The following is a 16,889-nucleotide window of genomic DNA, read 5'->3' as shown; positions in this document are numbered from 1 at the left end:
CAGTGCTGGAAGCGTCAAAACAATGAACGCCGATGAGGAATTGGTTATAACAATATACAATATAAGTAATACTAAATACAAAATGCAGGTTATCTAATGAAATGTAACTACACAGAACAGTTGACAGCCTAAGTGTACAAATTTACAGTCGTGGTGAAGAGCAGCAGGAGCTCATGTATATTCCCTGTCAGGCTGGGAATCCTCGGTAAAGAAAAAATCTGTTTGTTTCACTTCTAAACTGTCTTTCTCCTAACAACCAATCGCTGGTCTCTTGGTCATACTGCCACCAGCCAATGACTGCCCTCTGCCTAAGCCCCTCCGCTGACAGCCATCTTCAGATTTCTACCGCAAGTTCAAGTGTTGGGAGTCCTCGTGCTATAACTCATGAGATTTTACTGCGTTTTTTTAAATTGTATTTCTTCTTCTCCTTTAAGAGTTCTGCTTTATTTTTCCGGTCAATCAAGCCTCAAGCTCCATCGATCCATCTTCTGATTAACGGGGACCCGTTTTTGGATTCTTCAGCGCCCCTCAAGGGCGACTTTTCGATGAGTTTCTTCTTGGAGGATTCAGAAGCTTCTGCAAGGCCTACCATGCATGGAGATGGCAGAGAAGGAAGACTCAACGCCTCTTCAGGATTTGGCCAGGATGCAGCCTGCGTAACATCTACTTGGACGATGGGGCATTCCATGTGCCTCTACTGCCTGCCTGCCTTGGGCTCTGGAGGCCACAAGACACGACATCCTGAAGAAAAAACCTCCTCCAAAGGTAAGGAGTTTTCAAGAAACGGTGGGGGCGGGGGGGTCAGTTGTCCATGGAGAAGCAGTCTACGAGCTGCAGTAAAGTTAGAGGACCACCAAGCCGTCAACGAAACACTCATCGACACTCCAAGCCTCAAGGTCCATGACCAAATCCTTGTCAAGGTCAACTTCTACGAAACAGTAGTCGATGAAGGAAGCTCCTCACTCGTCCGCGAATCTCTCGACGGATAAGGGTCTTCAACCATCTTCAAAGCCACCGTTGACGAAAGCACCGTCGACACTGCAAACTAAAACACCCCTCGCGGACGTCACGTATAAACCGTCCAATGTGAGCAGTCTCCCCAAGCTTTTGGGAGCAACGCCTCCGGTTTCAGAAGCTCCTGAGCCAGTTGGAGAACAATTCTCCTTTAAAAGAGATGACCGAACTCCCCGACATTCTTTAAGAGGAGTTCTCAGACGCACATTTCTTGGTGAGCAACCTTTTCTCTCCCCCAAGGAAAACAGTCCTCCCAGGCAACCATCTACTGGGTTTGTTGCCGAGCCTCATTTCCCTGTGCTCATGGAATCCATGCAAAGGGTTGAGGAATTCAACAGATGTCAAGAGAATAGGTCATCTGTGCCGAAGGAGCCGAACCCCCAGAGGGACATTTCACCTCGAAGTACACCAAGACACTCCCCTTCCAGGAGTAGACCACAGAAAAGAGCATGATCACCTGAGCCTCCACGTAGATCCAGGAGCAGAACACTCAGTGCTTCACCGACAAGGGTCCCGTCTCCAGCATCGTCACATAGACCTCGATCTCCGGTTAGAGATCCAACTATGGTGCCATTGTCTGTCAGTTTCTGATTGGCAAGATGACCAGTTAAGGGATTTCTCAGACCCTGAGGAAGGTGAGCTCACATAGGAGCCTGATTCGCATAGCAAATGGGATGATTATATTGTTGAGAAGCCCAGAAAGAAACTCTCCAGGTGATTCTTCACCACTGGACGATTTAGTATTGTTTCATACTATTATCGGAAAAGCTGCGGACTTGTTCAAATTACAAGTTACATCGGAAGAGAAGAAGTCGGTGCTTTCTGAGCACAGGGACAAGCAAGGAAGAACGGTTACCACCATTCCTCTTCTCGACACCATATGGGAGTCTGGGTCGAAGATACTGGCCACGCCATTATCCACACCTGCGCTGGTTTTGAGACCTGAAAAGAAATGCAAGGCACCATACTAGCACTACTTTGTCTTATATACTAAGCCAGACTGTTATCACTGTAGCGGCCAGAAAGAAGTTGGCCAACCCGTCATCGCCACTGTCGGCACCGCCAGACCAGACAAGGAAGGTCGTAATTTGGAAGCCATGGGTAGAAGTCTTTCTCAGCATCTCTCTTGGAGCGGGCAACGCGCTAGCCATGACGGCCAGAGAAGCTACTTCAGATCACATGATCGACGCTGCAGTCGATGTGGCTGAGTCAGGTTTCGGGCAGATGGCCCATGGCACTGTACTAAGGACACAGGCCTGGATGAAAGCCACAAATTCCAGACCTGAGGTGCAAGCACAAATATTGGACATACCCTTTGATGGGCAAGATTTATTTGGTAAAGTAGATGACCACCTAAAAGTAATAAAGACGGACACCGCTCGAGCCATCAGTTCCTTAAAGGCTAAATAGAGACCGTAGGGCTAATCGTCAAAAGACAGATGATATACTCGTTCTTCCTATGGGCCAAAGATGCAAGGAAACGCATTCCAGGGCAACAGATACCAATCCTCCAACAAGTACTCCCAGAGAGGAAGGCGCAGCTCTACCCACGGTAAAGCCCAGAGCAAACAAAATGGACAATTCTGAACTTCCTCCTCAATGTCACACCCCTGTGGGGAGGAAGCTGTGGGGAGGAAGCCAATTTTTTCAACGCTGGAATTCGATAACATCGGACAAGTGGGTGTTACAGGTGGTCTGCAAGGGTCATACCATAGAATTCCTAGACCAACCTCAATCCCTTGCTCCCACCCCTCGCAAAGTGCACATGCTGCGGAACGTCATGTCCGAAGTTAAAAAATTACTGCACAAGGTAGCTATAGAACCAGTTGCTTATCCCCAGATCAAAAAAGATTTCTTCTAATCAAGAAGAGAAACGGCCAGTGGAGACCCCCATTAGACTTCAGAGCACTTGACAAATGCATCAAACGCATCAAATTCAAAATGATATCCCTGCAAGGCGTCCTACCATGGCTGAACAGAAACTTCCTAGCCACTCTGGACTTGGACGCATATTTCCACATTCCAATTCATCCTGCCCACAGACTGTTCCTCAGGTTTGCTGTAGGAGACCTACATTTCCAATTCCGGGTCCTCCCGTTCGGGCTATAATCAGCACCGAGGGTGTTTTCCAAATGTTTGGTGCCCGTATTAGCAAAACTCAGAAGGATGGGAACGGAAGTCTTTGTAACGCTCACCTGATTCTCGCAGAGGCGCCGGTCTTGACTGGGCGACTACCGTATCTTCAAAGGTGATGTGCAGCACCCGGTTGGCTCTTTGGGCTGGACCTCTGTGCCCTGTATGCCTGACGTGCAGAGTAAGATGTCTGCAGATAGAAAATACGGGGTTAATGAACTGGGGTTATTGTGGTGTCCCTATCTCTTTCCTCTTCTCCTCTCCTGTAGACCCCCACAGGTTAACGCTCTCACCTTAGGTAAGTGAATGCCGAGCTCTCCATCTGCCTCGGGGCAGGGTGCTGTAACCAGTTTCTTCACTGGATAGGTAGCGCAGGCCTCTTGACTTCAGAGGACTGCTGTCCGTCGTTTTCTGCACGAACGGTAAGTTTCGAGTGACTCAAATGTCTTTAAAGTCTTTAATAATGATGTCTCTTGTTTTGCAGGGTTCCGGCGATGGCGGATGACGGGCTGAAGTGAGTTGAAGATGGAGCCCGTGTGATGAATAGAAGCGCCTGGAAGCACGTAAGTAAGCGCTTGTTGCCAGCTTCACGATGCGCTCTGTCTTTTTATTTTGCAGGTACAAGTTCGGAGCGGCTGCAGGGTGCCGGGATACCCACTGGGTTAGATGTGGAAAGGAGTAATGGCACGTGAGTATTAAAGTTCCCCAATGTCTTTAAACGCACCTTGTTTTGTCTTTCAGATGCGAGATGCAGCGCCGACGGCCTCCGGAGCGTGCGAAGAGTTGGTAAGCTTTTGTCTTTCAGATGCCGGAATGCAGTGTGAAGACCTCCGGAGCGCACGAAGAGTAGGTAAGCCTTTGCCTTTCAGATGCCGGAATGCTAACCTGTTCTTTCTTGTCTTTATAGGTGTTGCTGAAGACTGGATTCAGGATGGAAAGCCTTTTTCCTTAGGCCCAGGACCGGATGCAGAAGACACGATGAGCGTTCTGCTGCAGAGGGTGCAGAATAACGCAAAGCAAGATTCATCCACCGGGTGTGGCTTAAATAGCCTCCTGTAGTGCTTAGGTGTCTCCTTCCACAGCCACGCCTAAGTAAGAAAAGAGTTCCTGGTAAAAAAAGAGTTCCTGCCTTCCAGAAGAGTTCCAGTGTTCTGAATCTAGGGAGTGGCTCCAGCCCCACCCAACAGGAAAAGTAGTTCCAAACAGAAGAGGATCAGAGGCTCAACTGGCAGGCAAGTAAGCAGCATGGTCTGCTGCAGGTAAGTCCACCCAAGCATTATGAGCCCGGCGCTTCCAGCGCTGGGACTGGGCATATTTATGAGCCTGGTGCCACTGGCGCCAGGACTGGGTCCAAAAGGTCCCAATTGGGACTGGTTGGCACTCGGAACCTGGGTTATGGATCTGCTTCCAAGGGAGTTGGGAAAACCCTGACCTTTTGGAAGCAGAGATCATGACAGTCTTTCTGTATTTGGGCGACTGGATAAGGGCGAGCTCCTCCAGTCAAGCTCGCTTGGCAGTTTCAAAAACTATAAAACTCCTAAAAGGGTCATGTTTTTTTTCGATTAACATAAAATCCTGCCCAGTACCCAGCAACAGTTCTCTTCCTGGGGGCTGAGTTCAACACCAGCATTCCCAGGGTAAGATTATCGGCGGACAGAGTAACAGCTATCCTCTGCTCGACATCCTGGTTCCTAGAAAAAGGGACCACCACAGTACGCTCTTTCAAATCCCTCCTGGGCGTGATGTCCTCATGTATATTTCTCATACCAAATTGCAGACTTCGAATGCGACCAGTCCAGGAAACCCTGGACCACCAATGGAAACAAGCTATAGGTTAATGGGAGGATGTAGTCCAGATACCGATGCCGGTACACAAGGCACTTCGATGGTGGAATACTCACCAGAACCTGCTGCAAGGAATGCCATTGCAGACACCAACATCTACTCTTCTCAAGGACAGATGCATCCCTGACGAACCTCCCAACAAAAGGGACTTGGGCAGACCAGGAATCACAACTCCACATCAATGTCTTGGAGCTCAGGGCGATGGTGGGCTCTGAAAGCCTTCCTTCCAGTAGTGGCTGGACAGGTACTGACCGTCCAGACAGACATACAACCTCGATGGACTATACAAACAAGCAAGGAGCCCGAAATCAGGTCTAGTCACAAGAAGCTCAACTGCTATGGGCATGGGCCTTACACCACAAAGTCCAAATCGGGGCGGAACATCTCCTGGGAGTGGATAATGTCTTGGCGGACAAACTGAGTCGGGGAGTATGCATCATCCCACGAATGTGAGCTAGATGAAAAGGAAGTCCAGCGGATTTTCTCCTTATGGGGCCACCCACAGATCGACCACTTTGCCACCAGAGTCAACAGAAAATGTCAAATATTTGCCTCAAGGTACCTGGAACATCAGCAGGAGATGCCTTCTCAGACTGGACAGGGAAATTCCTGTATGCCTGTCCCCCAATTCCACTCATAGCGAGAATTCCACGCAGATTTGTTCTGATCCTAATAGCGCCGGCCTGGGCGCGACTGATCTGGTACCCGACTCTACAGCATCTATCCCGATGGCCTCCAGTTCGCCTCCGGGCACATCAATACCTATTGACTCAGCAGAACCACAAAGTCCTTCACCACAACCCAGCGAGCTTGGTTCCCGAGCAGCGTAGACTCATGAATTTGAATCTCCCGGCAGACTGCTGGGACATAATCCGGGCCTCTAGAGCCCCCTCTACAAGAATCGCCCATGTCTGGAAATTGATTTGCTTCTCTAAGTGGTATGAGACGTCTACAATTAACCCACTTACAGCTTCGGTAGAACAAATACTACCTCACATATTGCGTTTGGCTAAGGCAGGGCTCTCACTGTCCTCCATCAAAGTTCACCTATCGCCCATATCCGCATACACGACTCCTCCAGAAAGTTATTACTCTTTTCCGGCTGTTAAGGTCTTCCTGAAGGGGTTCATGCGTACTTACCCTCCTACGCCCTCATCAGTCCCTACCTGGACCCTAAACACCGTACTAACGGCTCTCATGCAACCCCCTTTCGAGCCCATTCACAGATGTGACATGAAATTCTTATATTGGAAAACTGCTTTTTTGATGGCCATTACATTGGCCAGGAGGATCAGTGAATTGCAAGCTTTGTCTTCAGAACCTCTTTTTACTTTGTTCCAGAAGGACAGTATCTCTTTGGGAACACACCCTAAATTCCTTCCCAAGGTCTCATTGGAAATGACACTCAGAGCGCATTGTCCTGCCATCTTTCTTCCAGAACTATTTCTGCCTCAGAAAGAGCATTGCATTCTCTAGATGTGGCTAGAGTTTTGAAATTCTACTTGCAGAAGACTAAGGAGTTACGCTCCTCTAACAGGCTGTTGATGGCCTTTTCTGGTCGCACAAAAGGACAGCCTATCTTCAAACAAGGTCTGGCACAATGGGTCTCTGCATCACCCACTGTCCTCGAGCAAAGGACCACCCCCTCACCAAGCCACCTTCTGCACACTCCACCAGTCATTAGTAGCGGTTCACGCAGTGTAGCCTTAAAGGACATGTGCAGAGCAGATACCTGGAGCACTCTGCACACGTTCGCTAAGCACTACTGCCTGGCAGTAGATGCCAACAAAGAATCTGCAGTTGGACAGGCAGTGCTCTGCCACCTCTTTGCATAAGGTAGGAGGTTATTCTATTCAAGCATCTGAATTTATGAAAGATCAAATGCTCAAAGTCTTAGTTACTTACCTGACTGTGTTTCTCCAGCATTGATTGATATTTTATTTCTATCGCGCTCGTACAAAAATGTTTCAGAGTGCGACAAGGCAAGGGAGGGGAACCGGGGAGAAAAAACGGCAATCTTATTAGGCCCAGTGACATTGAGAACGCGCAAGTGCATGGGAGGGAAAAAGTGCATGGAAGGGGGGGGGTGGAAAGTGCGAAGCAAAGGAGAAACAGATAAATAATAAAGGCAACAAACAGTGGTAATGCAGCCAGCAATTTGCAAGTGCTAGGTTTAAGGCAGCAGACAGGGTAGGTCTGGTAAGGGCAGGAAGAAAAAAGGGGTGGCAGTATGGGTACAGATACAGACCCCAGTGCAAGGGGTGGCCCGCAGGCAGTGCGGGAGGGTGGCAGGATGAGCAGGTACCTGGGCCCAAAAGACAGAGGGTGGCCAGGTGTATGGTGCCAAGAGAACAGATCAGCAGGGGAGAGGGGGAGCGAAGGCGGAAGAAAAGAGGAAGGTCTTGAGGTGCTTCCGGAACCGGAGATGGTTCTCAAGTTTTAGAGTGGCAGGGAGGCTGCCCCAGCTCATTTCTTAGAAAAAAAAACTGACCCTGAGTGAGTTGGAGGTAGAGGAGCGAAGAGCTCGAGAGGGGAGGTATTTGCAGAGGGATAGCTGAAGGTATTCTGGACCCAGGCGCCAGAAAGCCTTATGGACAATGCAGAGGGTTTTGAATTTAATCCTTGCATCCACTGGGAGCCAGTGGAGAGATTTCAGCGCTGGAGAGATGCGATCCCAGGGCTTGAGGCCAAGGACAAGTCTCGCAGTCCTGTTCTGGATTAGTTGCAGAGGGTGGAGAGTAGAGGCAGGTAGATTTAGAAAGAGGCTGTTACAATAGTCCAAGCTAGAGAGAACCAGCTTGAGATACCATGAGCTTCTGGGGGAAGGAGAGGAAAGGCAGAGTACCTCTGAGGAGGTGCAGTTGGAAATTTGACATTTTAGAGACCTCAGATGTGGGCGGAGAAGGAAAGGGTGGAGTCAAAGATGACCCTGAGGTTCTTAGCCTCGCAGGTGGGGGTAGGAGGAGGGCCAAGGGAGGCTGGGCAGAGAGTGAGGGGAAAGGATGGTGAATGTGTGCCGATGAGGAGGATCTGTCTTGCTGGCATTGAGACAAAGATCATTGGCGGCACACCAATCTTGAATGGCAGTTAGGCAATCAGAGATGAGAGGGAGAGGAGGTGGCAGCTTGAAAATGAGTTGAGTGTCATCAGCGTAGCACTGGAAATGAGCAGAAAATGGCAATGCAGTGGGCGAGAGTTGCCAGGTATTGGTTGAAAAGCCAGGGCGAGAGGTTAGACCCCTGGGGAACACCACAGGTAGAGAGGAAGATAGATGAAAGGAAGGACCCAAATTGGACCTGGGAGGGTTGATCTGAGAGGAAAGAGGTCAGCCAGGCCAGAGCCTGATAAGTGAGACTCAGGTTTTCACAGACGGTTGAGCAGGATGGTATGGTTGACCGTGTCGAAGGCAGAAGAGAGATCGAGGAGGATGAGGACAGATGGAATGTTAGTCAAGGTTGGTGAGTAGATCTTCACGGATGTTTAGGAGAGCAGTTTCCGTGCTACTGGCAGCTCTGAAGCCAGACTGGTGGTCATGGAGACAGCCACAACAGAATTGGAATGAAGGTTAAGCTGAGAGATGGCCAACTTTTCCAGGAGTTTACCTAGAAAGGGAGTAATGGAAATTGGGCGATAGTTAGCTGGACAAGAAGGATCAGCTGTGGGTTTCTAAGTGCTTCAGAGGGGAGGGGGAAGGATCCAGAGGCAAAAGAGTGGTTGCAAAATCAGCAAGGGCCGGAGCTAGGGTGTCAATGTGTGGTCCTTGATGGTTTTAGAGGAACAGGGATGAACCTGTTTTGAAGAGGCTTTCATAGATCGGACTTTTCTAGCAACCTCGTCGGGGTGAAAAGAGGGACGGACGAGAAGGATGGTGGGAGGGTGGCTAAAGGAGGGTCAGCAAGCACAGATGGAGAGGGAAGAGAAGTGAGGGTGGACAGGATGTCCTGGTTTTTTTAAATGAAGTGAGAGGCAAGGGCATTGCAAAGAGCCTGGGAGGCAACAGGAGGGGGTAGAGACTGCAGTAGGGTTGGTCAGCTCCTTGCAGATTTTAAAGAGTTCGGCCGAGTTGTTAGATGCCGCAGAGACACAAGCTTGAATGTGGACTCTCTTCTTGGTGAGGACAGAGAGCTGGTATTGCCTTTGTAGCAGGCGACGGGCCAGTTTGTCAGAGGATGAACAGGAAGTCCTCCATTTCCTCTCAGCTGCCCTACACTTACGTTTAAGTGTAGCTAGGTCAGAGTCGTACCAGGAATTGCACTTGGCTTTGGACTTCAAACGGATCCTCATGACTGGGGCAAGAGCATCAATGGTATCAGAAATTGAAGAGCAGAGACAGGGCTGTATCAGGATGAGAGACAGCCAAAGGTGGAGGGGGGGGGAGGAAAGTGGCGGCAAAAGTCTCAACTGACACACGCTTCATAGGCTGGATGTTCGAGAAGGTAGGTGGCAGTGTTGGGGTAGGCTTGGCTTGGGGGGGGGGGGAAGAGGGAGGGAGGGAGGGAGAGATGAGATGAGAGGAGGGAGTGATCGCTCCAGGAGAGGAGTGGTCAGGGAGATGGAGAGGGCGGTCAGAGGAGATCAAGACATGGAGTTTGTGCCCTGCAGAGTGAGTCAGGCCAGAGGGGAGGATGGACAGGGAGGGTATCGGAGAGGTCACAGAAGAGTACAGAGGAGGAGCAAGGAGAGTCTAAATGTATATTTAGGTCACCGATGAGGAGTTGTGTGGTAGAGGCCAGGTGGGAGGAGGTGAGGTCTGCCCACTCAGAGAAATGAGGTGATTTGACCAGGAGGCCGGTAGATGGTAACCACAGTAAGAGAATGGGTAGGCGAGAGACCTACATCTCTTTTGAATGCCTTGTCTGTAGGCCTTCTCTGAGTGGGAATGATAGAGGCAGGAATCCACTCAGGAAAGATCAGGGCTACCCCCCCACCAGACCGGTCTGGGTGCTGAGAGGATCTTGTAGCCATCAGGGAGGAGAGTGTCAAAGCTCATGACTGAGCTGGCCGTGAACCATGTCTCAGTAAGACCAAGGACATCAAGGTCTAGTTCTTCAAGGAGGTGGCAGATGTCAGTGTTTGACAGCAGAGCGAGAGTTGAGTGGCAATATGAAGAAGGTTGCCAGCCTTAAAGACCTTCCGGGGAGGGGTACAGATCAGAGGTATGCCCTGTGGAGGAGAAAGAGCCCTTGGAGGGGCAGAGGAGGAGGAGAGCGAGGGCAAGGTAGCCAAGGGGGGGAGAGGAGGGGACAGCAGGAGATGAATGGAAATTGATGAGGCGAGGGAAGCGCCTATCAAAGGAGAGATTGGCCTGAGGACCTTGGACCATGACAGTGCCATTTAGGTAGACATTAATTATGACTTTAGAGTCGTCGAAGGAAGCCATGAGAGCTTCCCAGCGAGTGCCACCATTAATGGGAGAGAAGATGGGGCAGAGCACAGACCATATGAGGAGTCCATAGATCTGGCGAAGGAACGACCAAAAGGATGTCGGTATGGATCTGTCTGGCGGAAGCATTGGAGTAGGTGTCGGCGATAGGAAGACCAGGATTAGAGGCCAAGATATCCTTTTTGAACTTCTTCCTACCAGACTTGGTGAGAAGGGAAGGATAGTCAATAGAGAAGCAGTTGGAGAAGATGGGAGAAACGGAAGGCACCATTGGGGTGGAAGTAAGGAGAAGGATGGAGATACTGGGGGGGCTAAGGCAGGTAGGTGTAAGACAAAAGGGAGTGGTGAGGTTACTGGGCTGGTAGGTTACAGAGAAGAAACAGTATACAAGCAAAATACAGAGAATTTCGCTATGGGCAGCAAGATAGGACTTTGTAGCAAAAACAGCAAGATTTGACTTTTTCAATCTTGGAATCGGATGTTGGCAAAGGGTTTTAGGAAGCACTGTGCAGCAGGATGACCACATGGGAGCAACAAGCAGAAATAACAGTGATAGTCAAAGGCAGTAGAAGTGAGTCCATAAGGAGGGAACTAACCCATATTTCTGGAGGTCGCAAAGTCAAGGCAGTCCGGATTTCTTAGAGGAGTGAGGTGGCAGCATCATTGTGGTGAAGGTGCAGGGAGGACCCCAATTAGCGTTCCGGAAGCAGACGGGGGCCTTGGAAGTGGGCCTTTGCTGAGAGGGCTGGCTGAAGCCTGCTGGTCCCTGATTGGATGGAAGAAAACACTCGGCAACCAATGGGAGTGCAGCACAGGGACAGGTGATTCAGCACAGCCTGCCTACACAACAAAAGAAAACCACGGCGGTCATCTTGGAAGGGCCAAAAAACAGTCAAATAAGCAGCAATAGTAGGAAAAGACTAGTGCTTTCAAAATAGCAACGCAGCTCCAGGTATTAAACTCAAAAAATGGCTGCACAATGAAAATGCCAAATAAAACAGTCCTTTCCAACAATATTATGCACATTTCCTCTTTTTTTTTTTTTTTCAAATTTCGATTTTTCAGGTTCATTAATTCCCCAGGAGGTGCAGTAATGCACAGAAAGTGCACCTACCTAATGGAATGGTCAGCTGCCAGGCACAAACTCCACATGTGCAGGAGAAACAGATGGCCAGGAGGGTGGAAACGGGACCTCCCTCCCAGTGAGAAGCAGATGAAAGAAACCAGTTCCAGCCAGTGGGCCTTTTGCTGAGAGATCCGGCTGAAGCCTGCCGGTCCCTGATTGGATGGAAGAAAACACTCAGCAACCAATGGGAATGCAGCACAGGGAGAGGTGATTCAGCACAGCCTGCCTACACAACAAAGAAAACCACGGTGGCCATCTTGGAAGGGCCAAAAACAGCATTGGTATCTTTCATAGATTCACATGCGCCCACCCGCCTCCACTGAGAGGCTGCTCCTACACTCAGCGCCCATCATACTGTAGTTCCTACGGTTCAAAATCTGAAGATGGCTGACTAGGGCGGAGCTTAAGCCCTGCCACCTCATTGGTTGGAGCCATAAAGGGCCAAAGTGAGGTGGAGGGACTACACAATGGAATGACTCATAGGCCATAATGGGGTATTTACATGCATTCTCTATGGAATAACAGATGTATATTAAAAAAAAGTAGTAATTATTTTTATCACTGAGGATTCCCAGTCTGACGGGGAATATTAAAGCATCTGAATCTATGAAAGATACCAATGCTGGAGAAATAGTTACATGTAAGTAACTGACTTCTCTATGCGTTCCCCAATTGCTTCTGCGACTCATCAATCAAATCAGATGGTCCCGGTGCAGGACGATCCTCGTCGCACCGGCGTGTCCGAGACGATATAGGACCCAGACCTTCTGGACTAGCCGGCATCCCTTCCAGTCAAGCTTCCGGTGGTCACAGATCTTCTCGCCAGAGGAGTCGCGATCCTGCATCACGATCTGGGGTCACTGAACTTGCAGGCCTGGCTCCTGTAGCGCTAGAGTTTGGAGGATACGATATCACGGCGGACTGCAAGGAGGTGCTGGCCAAGGCCAGGGCTTTGTCTACACTGAAATGCTACGGACATAAGTGTAAGAGGGTTGCAGTCTGGTGCCGTGCACAGAAGATCGTCCCTCTACGGATTACGGCTCCATAAGTGCTTCAGTCTTTGCTGTTGCTGGCCAAAGCAGGGCTGGCGCATGCTTCCATCAAGGTTCATCTGGCTGTTGTCTCCCGCTACACCAGAACTCCGGGATGGTCGTCGCTGTGGTCACACCGCCTGGTCAAGGAGTGAATCTAAGGACTTTTCCGTTCATTCCCAGCAGTGAAGGCTCTGGCTGCGGCGTGGGAGCTCAATATGGTACTGACTAGGCTCATGAGTCCACCGTTCGAGCCCATGCTTTCAGCGCCACTGAAATTCTTATCACCTCTGCATGACGAGACAGAGAGATCCAGGCCCTCTCTTGTAAACCACTGTACAACATTTCACGAGACTAGGGTAGTGCTACGGATGCATCCCTCCTTCATGCCCAAGGTGCCGTCGGACTTTCATCTCAACAAGCCCTTGGTGTTACCTGTTTTCTTCCCTTCGTCGCTGGCTGAGAGGACTTTGCACTTGCTGGATGTGGCTAGAGCGCTGAAGTTCTACGTGGACCGCACAAGTTTTCGGAATCCGTCACAGCTGTTTGTGAACTTTGGCCCTGTGAACCAAGGGAAGGCCCTCTCCAAGGCTTCCATTTCCAGCTGGCTCTCTGGCTGCATCACCCATTGTCACTGGTTAGCAAACAGACCGTTGCCTGGCCGTCCGCGCCCATTCAACCAGAGGGATCGCTTCAACTACGGCTTTCCTGTCTGGTGTGCACCTGCTGGACATTTGCAGAGCGGCTACGTGGAGGTTGACGCACACCTTCACGAGATTCTACTGTGTTGACAGGGATTCCAGGGAGGAGTCCAGTCAGCCAAGCAGTGCTGCGCAACCTGTTCGCTTGAAGGTGAGCCTAGTGAGGAGGTAAGATGCTTAATGTTGAGCCGTACCAACTCCCCTGGTTGTGCATGTGTACTGATATTTATTCATGAGAATGTGAATCCATGCCAGACCCCATGCTGGAGAAGTAACAAGTTAGTTACCTGTAACTGTTCTCCAGCACGGGTCTGGCATGGATGCACATGGGCACCCTCCCCCTACCCCTATGCGCCTCTTCTCTTGTCCTACTGCCACTTTACTTGCTACAAAATATGAATATGGCTGCCAGAGGGGCTTAGGTAGAGGGCAGTCATTGGCTGGGGGCAGTATGACCCAGAGACCAGTGATTGGTTGTTAGGAGAAAGACAGTTTAGAAGTGAAACTGGTTTTTTCCTTACCAAGGATTCCCAGCCTGACGATGGAATATTCGTGAGCATGTGAATCCATGCCAGACGCATGCTGGAGAACAGTTGCAAGTAAGTAACTTGTTCCTTCTTGAACCAACCACTAGATGGTGCACTATGCAAGGCATGTGACTCTAAGCAGATGCAAGCTTCAGAAATATTACTGGTAAGTAATTGTGTTTCACATTAACTTTTGGCATTTTTATTCCACACTTTGATGGCATAACTTTCTGAGCAAGCAATGGGGTCCACAGCAAATGACTCCCTCACAAAACGGTCGCTTCACTCCGTGTCTCATTCCTTGAGGCTCTCCTGTGAAATGTCAGCTATTTATGTACTGAACAGTATCTAGTAATTTTCTGTTACTATCCCTGCTGCCTCCTAATCCCTGATCACCTCCAACTCTCAAGCCCTTGGAAGGAAGTAAACTCTTAATTTCCACAGCATGTAGGTGGAGCCACTGGGTATGCCAGGGAGAAGGCAGATCAATCTGAGCAACGAAAAGATACAACATTGGCCACCACTTCGAAAGCTGTGGGGGGAGCACAGAATGCCAGGAAGAACGTTGGAATCCAGACAGGCGTCTGGATCCAGGACTACCTTGCCAGATATAGCTTAAATTCCTGGATCCAGATTGGCTTCAAGGATTCCAACATTCTACCCTGGGTGCTAATGTGCTAATGGGCTGGGCAAAATGTTTTTCTTATTCTAAATCCAGTTAAGGTGTAGGGCCGTTAATATGAAGCGGGTATTAACAATTATCCTCCATTAGATGTGATGGCTCATTAAAAGATGAACGCTCAAATTCAATTTTAAAGGTTTCTTAAACTAACTTCTCCAGCAATAATTCTATTGCAGCCAGATATGTTATTGAGAAGCTAGGATTTTCTTTACCATTCTATTCAGTAAATATTTTTACACTTAATTGAAAAAGAATTGAGCACAGTGATGGCAACTGGAGCCTCTCAAGCGGGCTCTGGACAGATGGGAAAACAAACTGCTAGCAGTACAAGACCAAAATGAAAATTACTTGTTTCATGTGTTGGGCACAAAAGCCTTGTTATCTACACAGCAGAGTCTGCCTCTGACCCCTGGGTAGATTTGCTTTCGGTGGTGAATGTAAGGAGAGTGCTGTATTAAAGAATTCATAGGTTTACAGGAATGCTTATTTTGATAAACAAAGAATTGCAGAGCTGATTATCAGTGAAGTCACTTGCCATTCGAACACTGAGCCATGGATTCAAAAAGTTTTGAATTGTGAAACGTGTAATTCCTGTCTGAAACCAGTCGAGTAAGCATAGTCTAATATTAAAATGTATGTTGGCAATTAAACATCTGAGAAGTATCTAATGTTTCACATAGTCACTCATGTTGGCTTAAAGCTTGCTGTGTAGCATTTTTTTAATGTATTCTTCTTTTTTTTTCCCCCAGATGTTTCATGATCCTGTTTATTCATTATTGGGCTGCCCCTACCATGAATTGCTTGCTGTCAAAATCTACAGCAATGCCATCTTTCCTACCTTATGCACCCCATTGAACACAAGCAATTTCAAGCTTCTGTCAGTGGCAGCCTCTTAAAGCAGCAACTGGTTTTGGAGTGCTCCCTGATTTCCATGTCACCTGGATGTGAACTTTTGCTACCTGTGTTACTATACCAGTTGCCTCATTTGCTGTATCATTGAAATTTGGTTTCTTATGCTGATATGTTTAAAGAAGAGGATTAAATGCCGGTATTCTACAACAATCCCTTTTGGTTATGTAAATAAATAGCAGAATAACTACACATCTCTAAAGTTAGTGTGGCCCCTGCTTTGGAGTATCCAGCCACTAGGTTAGAATGTAACGCCGGACAATTTTAAGTAGCCTGCAGTACTGGCTGTGAAATAGCAAAGGGCATTTGTTTTCCAATATATTTTTTGTTTGTGGGGATGGGGTGGGTGGTCATTTGTTTGGTGGGTGGGATTAAGAAAGGGTTTATATGATTTCTTGTTTTTGTAGGTTTTATTTATTCTCTCAATCTTTAACTAATGTTTAATGCTGCTTTTTCAATGTATCATTGTTTTACTGCCCTTGTAGTACTGGAATTTGGTTGGAAAATAAAGTTTGCTTCTAAATTCTTTTTTTTTTTTTTTATATATTCTGATAAGATGCTTGCTCTGCACGAGTACATTAAGAATCAAAATATTGCCATGAAAGGAGTTTTTACATGGGGGCAGTGATGCTGTTTGGCGTTTTTCGGGTTCGTAAAATAAAAGAATGGACTATTTGAACAATGCTGAAATTTGTGGTGCGTTATTTTAAAAAGCTAAATGAAATACCAGTTGAGCATGTTTTGCAGTCTGAATCCATTAGCTTTACTTGCTTTGCATTCTCTATGTGGGATAACATACCAAAATCCATTTCAGTAATTTAATTTTTGGATGTTTCACACATTCAACGTACTGTGGTGTCCTCCTGATCCCACAGTGGCTGACTTGGACGCCATTTTGGATGTAGCATTTGGATGGAGCTATTTCTGGTTTAGCCTACACTTGAGTGACCCAGTTTTTGTTTTACAGATTGTGCACCAAAGACAGTCCCTCCAGGTTAGGAAGCGGCACAAAACGCCTCATACAGGGTGCTGTTGTGCATGGTTTGTTGGCACCCTTTGAGGGTAGTGCAACATAGTCTTATGGTCCCTACAGTTAATTAATTTGATCAAACCGACCTTTGGAATAGGCTGAATTTACAAAGCGTGCAAATTCTGATATGGTTGTCAAATTTGGCCGTTCCCAGTAGCAGCAGGGATGGACAGAGCAAGAGGCTACTAGAGACAAATGTGCAACCCATAGAAATGGAAAAGTAACTGTGTTCGAGGAGTCAATCTTTTGTGCTTAAGAAAAGGCTGGAATTTCAAATAGAAATGGCTTAGAAATCAGACAATAAAAGTAGAGGTAGTCGTAGGATAAGGTGCCTGTATGTATGGGCCCCTAAACCCCATCAAAGCAGGCCCACCACTTAAGAAGGGAGTGCACGTTTGTACGTAAAGCAGTTTCCTGTACAGGTGTCTGGGGAGGAGCTTAGATGACCCTGTCGAGCCCAAGTCTCAACAAACCACATAAGTTGACTTGCGTACATTTTTGCAACAGT

At 48.3% G+C, this 16,889-nt stretch overlaps 1 protein-coding gene across 1 annotated transcript in view; it reads left to right on the top strand.

The window, feature by feature from the left end:
• AKIRIN2 (akirin 2) overlaps nt 1-16,033 on the top strand; it is a 209,091-nt gene extending 193,058 nt beyond the window's left edge. The window contains exon 5 of the mRNA XM_069606391.1: nt 15,192-16,033. Within this exon, the coding sequence (XP_069462492.1) occupies nt 15,192-15,202 (11 nt within the window). The 3' untranslated portion in view covers nt 15,203-16,033. The remainder of the gene's footprint in view (nt 1-15,191) is intronic.
• The last annotated feature ends 856 nt before the right edge of the window (nt 16,034-16,889 follow it).

The sequence above is a fragment of the Ambystoma mexicanum genome, chromosome 4p (assembly GCF_040938575.1).
Source record: "Ambystoma mexicanum isolate Mex_15411 chromosome 4p, UKY_AmexF1_1, whole genome shotgun sequence".
Classification (NCBI taxonomy): domain Eukaryota; kingdom Metazoa; phylum Chordata; class Amphibia; order Caudata; family Ambystomatidae; genus Ambystoma; species Ambystoma mexicanum.
This window is presented reverse-complemented; position numbering and strand designations above follow the sequence as displayed.